Below are 8,261 nucleotides of genomic sequence, written 5' to 3'. Positions count from 1 at the left end.
CATGTTACCCAAACCTCATGTTACCCCAAATCCCATGTTACCTAAAACCCCATGTTACCCAAACCTCATGTTATCCAAAATCCCATGTTACCCAAAACCCCATGTAACCCCAAAAACCCCATATTACCAAAACCCCATGTTACCAAAACCCCATGTTACCCCAAACACCATGTTACCCCAAACCCCATGTTACCCAGAACCCCATGTTACCCAGAACCCCATGTTACCCCAAACCCCATGTTACCCCAAACCCCATGTTTCTCTGGTGGTAAAAACCAAACTAAATGAATAATGGTGGTTGCAGTCACTACTTTTAGATTTCTTCCAAGGTTCTAGAAAGATAAACTAATTCTGAACTTGTTATTAAAATTAAAATCACTTCAGGTTTGTCACCACATTTTAAACACCAGTCCACTGCTGACCATCGATTTAAAACACAAAACTGACCTAAGATCAGCATGTAGGGTCAGATTCATTCTACTCCTACTCCGTCCCCTGGGCTGCTCTCTCCTCTCCCGGTCCAGCTTCAGCTCTGGAGCTCAGAGAGACCATCTCCATGGCATTGACATAAAGATCCATGCTGCTCACCCTGTTCACTCTCTTCTGCCTCCTGGTGGGCTAGAGAGACACAGCACCAACAGTCAGACATTTACTCTCTGGTATCTCCATTCTCTCTCCCTCCCTCTCCCTCTCACCCTCCCCCTCTAGTTTAAATGACTTGTAACGTCTGAGTAAATGTCTTTACCTTGTAGTACAGGTAGGAGGTGGTGATGGATGTCAGTAGGATCAGCAGCACTACAACGTGTCTGATGATGAAGGCTGGCAGAGGAGAGGCTGCAAACAGAAACACCTTTGATGAGGGGACTGATCATCATCACATAGATCTGTGGGAAATCTGTCAATGACAAAGTTATAAGTCTGGTTCATGTTCAGTTACCTGTGATGGTGAGGGGGAGGAGCTCACTCTCAGAGGAGAAGTTATGAGAGAAAACATAATTGTCATAAACACAGCTGTAGTTCCCTTGGTGGGAGTCATCTGCAGCAGGGAAGAGGAAGGCAGCAGAGTGATTGACAGCTGGCTGGGTCTGGGTTCTGTTGGAGCCGGTGAACGTGAGGAGGAAGGAGCCTCCTGGGTACTGTGGCTGAGTGGAGCAGGTGATGGTGAAGTTGTAGCCCCTGAACATCTCGGGCCCCTGGTGGCCCCTGAAGACCCCTCCCATTGGGTCAGTCAGGAAGATATCAGGCTGGACCAGGAGATCTGTAACAATAAAAGAGAACAAGAAAAACCTCTTCAACTAGTTTCCTATAGATATGACAATAACATCAGCATGTAACAGTGCCAGCCACCCTCCCTCACAGGGCAACATGAGTAGTGGGCCTACAGTCACTGAGACAACATATGTTGATATCAGGCTGAAGCAGGACATCTGGAACAAGAGGAGAGAAAAAGAAAACGTAGCTCCTCAACTACTTTCCTCATTTAGATGTGACAATAACATGACATGTGACAGTGGTAGAGAGTAGAGACGTTCACTGAGGTAACACTCACATACAAAAGCATTCTGGGATATTTAAGTTGTATTTGATTCCTACTTGACTGATTGATCTATTTAGTAAAGCAGACTGACAAGTTAAACAGTCATCATGAGAGGTGCAGAGGAAGTTGTATGAATGAAGGAAATCAGTTGAATATAATTATAATATGTTGTTATTACCTGAGCAGATCACTGTGAGTCCAGGACGGAGATCATAACTTCTAAAACATTCCCTCAGTGAAGAATCAGACCCAGAACAGGAAACTCCAAACCCTCTAGTGGTGTTTCCAGGTAGTGATGAAACAGTGGAGCCACAACCCAGCTGTCTACACACTACTGCAGCTACATCCCTCTGGTCCTCGTCATCAGCTCCCACAATCCTCCACTCTCCCTGGTCGTACCGCTCCACTCCACCAGCACAGCGACTGCCTCCTCCCACCAGCCTCACATCATCAGGCTCTGAGAAAAGAAAAGAGAGAGACAGTAATCTTACTATTTTCTCACTAAAACACACCTATATTGTCTCTCATATTCTTCACTCCAGGTGAGAAACAATGTTGATTGAGTGACAAACTGTTTCTTACCTGAGCAGGTGAGTCCAACAGCATTACCAGGTAGGCAGGTGTTGTTCTCTCTGTCTGAGGTGTCACAGTCCAGGAGAAGGGACTCTTTGCCTTTACACTGGAACTCTTTATCCCAGGTCTGACCCTCACCTCCTCCATAGAGCCCCCCCTGTAGAGCTGCAGGAGCCCCACAGCCAACATCCCTACAGACTACCTCTGCATCCTGCCGGTCAAAGTCAGCTTCACACACTGAGGCCCAGGACTGATTGGACTTCACCTCCACTCTCCCAGAGCAGAGACCAGCTCCATCCACAAGCCGCACAGACTCTGGAGAAAAAGAGTTGGTTGAACATTCAATCAGTTTTGTTGATGACACTGTCAAGGACTAAACACAAATATGTTGGATAAAAGATTGTAGTTTGCTATGTTTGATACTGTAAGAGGTAGAAATGGGTTCTTAGTCACTCAGGATCGGGTTGGGAATAATGCAGGCAGGAGACAGGAATAAGTTCACTTCACTTTATAGAAAATAAACAGCTGGACATCCATCAGGCAGCTTCACTTCAGTACCATCTGAACTACAATGATCTGCCCATGAACATCTCCCATAAACCAATATGACAAACACAAATATAATGTTTAAATACATCTGACATCTCTCCCTCTATTTAAATGAAATAAAAACACATAAAACATGATACATGGTAATATTGTATAATGTATAAATAAATCTCTCAATATGACCAGTCTCTTACCTGAACAGATCACATGACGATAATATTCACCATCACAGAAACCAGGTCCTCCTATGATGTCACACTGTCCAATAGAAGACTCATCTCCACTACAAATACTATATAGTCTGACTCCTCTTCTTCCATCTTCAATCAGAGGTCCTCTAGATTCAGATACAGGATTCCCACAGTCCAGCTCTCTACACACAACCTTAACATCTCTCATTATGCTCCACCACCTAAAACATAGACCCAACCACTCTCCTTCATAGAAGATTTCCACTGTCCCAGAACAGGAAGTGGTCCCATTCACCAGTCTGACTGAGAGTTCAGCTGTAAACAGCAGAGAGGAAAACACAGTGGTGAGGACAGATGATGACAGTGATTCTGTTATTCTAACAGCAGTGATGCTTTGTGGTTGACAAGTATTAGTAGTTCCATAAAACACTACTTGTTATTGGGGTTTAGAATGGTTTGTATGGACACATGACTTTCTCCATGTGGGATAATAAAGTTGACTAATATTGAACTGCTATAATCACTGTAGATTTATACTCTACCTACCTGGTGGACTGACACTTTGAGCCTGGAGATCTGGGAGAAAGAGAGAGACAGAGAGAAACAAATGAGAAAGGGAGGAGTCAGAGGAAGAGAGAGACAGAGGTTAAATGAACATCAACATGACCTTTCATGATGTGATGGGGAAGACAGGATTATCGTTGGTATGGTGCAACAACACCCATGTGTACATACACTATATATACAAAAGTATGTGGACACCCCTTCAAATTAGTGGACTCTATTTCAGCTACACCCCTTCCTGACAGATGTATAAAATCAAGCGCTCAGCCATGCAATCTCCATAGACAAACATTGTCAATAGAATTGAGTTAATGAACTCCCCCTCTCTTCTCCTCTCCTCTCCTCCCACCTCTACTCTTCTCCCCTCTCCTCTCCTCTTCACCCCCTCTCTCTCCTCTTCAACCCCTCTTTTCTCCTCTTCTCCCCCTTCTCCCCCTCCTCTTCTCCTCTTCTCCCCCTCCTCTCCTCTTCAACCCCTCTCCTCTTCACCCACCCCCTCTTCTTCCCCCTTCTCCCCCTTTCTCCCCTTCTGATACTCCTCTTCTCCCCCTTTCTGTTCTTATATCCCCTGTTTGGCCCTGCAGGCTCCTCTTGGGGCCACAGTCCCCCCCTCCTGTCTCAGCCTCCAGTATTTATGCTGCATTAGTTTATGTGTCCCCTCTCCAGTTTAATGTTATATCTCTCTTCTCCTGTCTTTAAATGTCCTAATCTCTTCTCTAATTCTCTCCTTCTCTCTTTCTTTCTCTCTCTCGGAGGACCTCCCTAGGACCATGCCCCAGGACTCCTGACATGATGACTCCTTGCTGTCCCAGTCCACCTGGCCATGCTCTGCTCCAGTTTCAACTGGCCTGGGCCCTAGGACCATGTCCCAGGACTACCTGACATGATGACTCCTTGCTGTCCCCAGTCCACCTCCATCTGCTGCTCCAGTTTCCTGTTCTGCCTTACTATTATTCAACCATGCTGGTCATTTATGAACATTTGAACATCTCTTCTCTTATAATCTCCCCCACCAGCCAGAAGAGGACTGGCCACCCCACATCTCTCTCTCTCTCTTTCTTTCTCTCCTCTCAGGACCTGAGCCCTAGGACCGTGCCCCAGGACTCCCATCTCTGACTCCTTGCTCCCCAGTCCACCTGACTGTGCTGCTGCTCTTTCAACTGTTCTGCCCCTTCTAACAGACCATGCTGGTCATTTATGAACATTTGAACATCTTGGTCATGTTCTGTTATAATCTCTACCCGGTTAGCCAGAAGAGGACTGGCCACCCCACATCTTCCTCTCCCTTGACTAGGTTTCTTCCTAGGTTTTGGCCTTTCTATAATCAGGGAGTTTTACCCCTCCGTGGACTTTTACACCTGCATTGTTTGCTGTTTGGGGTTTTAGGCTGGGTTTCTGTACCACTTTGAGATATCAGCTCTGAAGAGAGAGACAGGGCTATATAAATAAATTTGATTTGATTTGATTTGATTCTTTTTTTTTTTTTTCTTCTTCTCCTCTCCTCCCCCCTCTCCACTCCTCGCCCCTCTCCTACCCTCTTCTCCCCTCTCCTCCCACCTCTACTCTTCTCCCCCTCTCTTCTCCTCTCTCCCACCTCTACTCTTCTCCCCCTCTCTCCTCCTCTTCTCCTCCCATCCTCTTCTCTCTCCTCCTCTTCAACCCCTCTCTCCCCCTCTTCTCCCCCTCCCTCTCCTCTTCACCCCTCTCTTCTCCTCCTCCCCCTCTCTTCTCCCTCCTCCCACCTCTCTCTTCTCCCCTCTCTTCTCCTCCCCCTCTCTTCTCCTCTCCTACCCTCTCCTCCCACCTCTCTCTCTCCCTTCTCCCCTCCTCTTCTCCTCATTCTCCTACCTCTCTTCTCCCCTTCTCCCCCTCCTCTTCTCTTCTCTCCTCCCTCTCCTCCCACCTCTCTCTCTCCCCTCTCTTCTCCTCTTCTCCCCCTTCTCCCCCCCTCTTCTCCCCTTCTCCCCCTCCTCTCCTCTCCTCCCCCTCTCCTCCCTCTCCTCCCACCTCTATTCTTCTCCCCCTCTCTCCTCCTCTTCAACCCCTCTCTCCCCCTCTTCTCCCCCTCTCCTCTCCTCTTCTCCCCTCTCTTCCCCTCTCTCTTCTCCCCTCCTCTTCTCCCCCTCTCTTCCCACCTCTACTCTTCTCCCCTCCTCTTCTCCTCTTCTCCCCCTCTCTTCTCCTCTCCTACCCTCTCCTCCCACCTCTACTCTCTCCCTTCTCCCCTCCTCTTCTCCTCATTCTCCTACCTCTCTTCTCCCCTTCTCCCCCTCCTCTTCTCTCTCCTCCCCTCTCCTCTCCTCGCCCCTCTCCTCCACTCTCCTCCCACCTCTACTACTCTCCCCTCTCTTCTCCTCTTCTCCCCCTTCTCCCCCTCTCTTCTCCCCTTCTCCCCCTCTCTTCTCCTCTCCTCCCCTCTCCTCGCCCCTCTCCTACCCTCTCCTCCCCCTCTATTCCTCCCTTCTCTTCTCCCCTCCTCTTCTCCTCTTCTCCCCCTCTCCTCTCCTCTTCAACCCCTCTCTTCTCCTCTTCACCCCCCCTCTCTCTCCTCTTCAACCCCTCTCTCTCTCCTCTCCCCTCTCCCCCTCTCTCCTCTCCTCTCCCTTCTCTTCACCCACCCCCTCTTCTCCCCACTCTCCTCTTCACCCACCCACTCTCTCCCCCTCTCCACTTCACCCACCCCTCTTCTCCCCCTGTACTCTTCACCCACCCCCTCTTCTCCCCCTCTACTCTTCACCCACCCCCTCTTCTCCCCCTCTCTCTTCTCCCCCTTCTCCCCTCTTCTCCCCTTTCTCTTCATCTTCTCCCCCTCTCCTCTTCTCCCCCTTCTCCGTTTTCCACCTCTCTTCTCCTCAACTCCCCCTCTCTCCTCCTCTCTTCTCCCAATTCTACCTCTCCCTTCTCTCCCTCTTCTCACTCCCCTGCTCTTCTCCCCCTCTCCATTTCTCCTCCCTCTCCCACTCTCTTCTCTCCCCCTCTCTCTCCTCTTCTTCTCCCCTCTTCTCCTCTTCTCTTCCCACCCTCTCTCTTCCCCCCCCCTCTCCTCTTCTCCCCCTCTCTCTTCTCTTCTCACCCACCTTCCCCCTCCCCTCTCCTCTTCTCCCCCTCTCTCTCCCCATCTCTCTCCTCCCCCTCTCCTCCCCTCTTCTCTTCTCCCACCTCTCTTCTCTCTCCCCTCTCCTCTTCTCTTCTCCACCTCTCTTCCACCCTCCCTCTCCTCTTCTCCCCCTCTCCTCTCTCTTCTCCACCTCTCTTCCCCCTCCCCTCTCCTCTTCTCCCCCCTCCTCTTCTCTTCTCCCCTCTCTTTCCCCCTCCCCTTTCCTCCCCTCCCCCTCTCCTCTTCTCCACCTCTCTTCCCCCTCCTCTTCTCTTCTCCCCCTCTCCTCTTCTCCCCCTTCTCCCCCTCCTCCGTTTTACCACCTCTCTCTCCTCAACTCCCCCGCTTCTCTCCTCCTCTCTCTCCTCTTCTCCCCAATTCTTCCCCTCCCTTCTCCCCTTCTCACCCCTCTGCTCTTCTCCCCCTCTCCATTTCTCCTCCCTGCTCCCACTCTCTTCTCCACCTCTCTTCTCCCCTCCCCCTCTCTCTTCTCTTCTCCTCTTCTCCACCTCTCTTCTCCTCTTCTCTTCTCCACCTCTTCCCCCTCCCCTTTCCTCTTCTCCCCCTCTCCTCTTCTCTTCTCCACCTCTCTTCCCCCTCCCCTCTCCTCTTCTCCCCTGTCCTCTTCTCTTCTCCACCTCTTCCCCCTCCCCTCACCTCTTCTCACCCCTCTGCTCTCCCCATCTCTTCTCCTCCCCCTCTCCTCTCCTCCCCCTCTCTTCTCCACCTCTCTTCTCCTCTCCCCTCTTACCCTCTCCCCTCTTCTCTTCTCCCTCTCTCTTCTCCCCTCCTCTTCTCCCTTCTCACCTCCCCTCTCTTCTCCTCTTCTCCCCCTCTACTCTTCTCCCCCCTACTCTTCTTCCCCTCTCTTCTCCCCTCTCCTCTCTCCCCCTCTACTCTTCTCCCCCTCTCCTCTTCTCCCCCTCTACTCTTCTCCCCTCTACTCTTCTCCCTCCCCTCTCTTCTCCTCTTCTCCCCCTCTCTCTTCTCTCCTTTCTTCTCCTCTTCCCCTCTCTCCTCGCCCCTCTCCTCTCTTCTCCCTCTCTGTTCTCTCTTCTCCCCTCTCTTCTCCTCTTCTCCCTCTCTACTCTTCTCCCCCTCTCTTCTCCCTTCCTCTCCCTTCTCCCCCTCTCTTCTCCCCCTCTCTTCTCCACCTCTCTTCACCTCCTCTCCCCCTTACCCTCTTATCCTCTTCTCTTCTCCCCTCTTCTCCCCTCCCCCCTCTTCTCGTCTTCTCCCTCCCCTCTCTTCTCCTCTTCTCCCCCTCTACTCTTCTCCCCCTCTACTCTTCTTCCCCTGCCCTCTTCTCCCCCTCTCCTCTTCTCCCCCTCTCCTCTTCTCCCCCTCTCCTCTTCTCCCCCTCTACTCTTCTCCCCCTCTACTCTTCTCACCTCCCCTCTTCCTCTTCTCCCCCTCTACTCTTCTCTCCCTTTCTTCTCCTCTCCTCCCCTCTCCTCTTCTCCCCTCTCCTCTTCTCCCCTCTCTCCTCCCACCTCCTCTTCTCCCCCTCTCTTCTCCTCTTCTCCCACCTCTACTCTTCTCCCCTCTCTCCTCCTCTTCTCCCAATCTCTCTTCTCCCCTCTCTTCTCCCCTCTCTTCTCCTATTCTGCCCCTATCCCCCCCTTATCTCCCCCTCTCCTCTTCTCCCCCTTTCCTCGTCACCCCTCTCTCCTCTCTTCTCCTCTCTCCCTCTCCTCTGGATCTAGTCCCCCCCTTCTCCTCTCCTCCCCCTCTCCTCATCCTCTCCCCC

At 51.1% G+C, this 8,261-nt stretch overlaps 1 protein-coding gene across 1 annotated transcript in view; it reads right to left on the bottom strand.

The window, feature by feature from the left end:
- Nucleotides 1–205: 205 nt before the first annotated feature.
- LOC135571201 (scavenger receptor cysteine-rich type 1 protein M130-like) overlaps nt 206–8,261 on the bottom strand; it is a 105,789-nt gene continuing 97,733 nt past the window's right edge. Inside the window, exons 14-20 of the mRNA XM_065016993.1 lie at nt 3,397–3,424; nt 2,854–3,165; nt 2,120–2,425; nt 1,716–1,994; nt 938–1,258; nt 746–834; nt 206–618 (exon numbers count right to left, since the gene is read on the bottom strand). Of these exons, the coding sequence (XP_064873065.1) occupies nt 484–618; nt 746–834; nt 938–1,258; nt 1,716–1,994; nt 2,120–2,425; nt 2,854–3,165; nt 3,397–3,424 (1,470 nt within the window). The 3' untranslated portion in view covers nt 206–483. The remainder of the gene's footprint in view (nt 619–745; nt 835–937; nt 1,259–1,715; nt 1,995–2,119; nt 2,426–2,853; nt 3,166–3,396; nt 3,425–8,261) is intronic.

The sequence above is a fragment of the Oncorhynchus nerka genome, unplaced genomic scaffold, assembly GCF_034236695.1.
Source record: "Oncorhynchus nerka isolate Pitt River unplaced genomic scaffold, Oner_Uvic_2.0 unplaced_scaffold_696, whole genome shotgun sequence".
Classification (NCBI taxonomy): domain Eukaryota; kingdom Metazoa; phylum Chordata; class Actinopteri; order Salmoniformes; family Salmonidae; genus Oncorhynchus; species Oncorhynchus nerka.
Note: the sequence above shows the minus strand (reverse complement) of the source record. Positions and strands in the feature narration are given on the sequence as shown.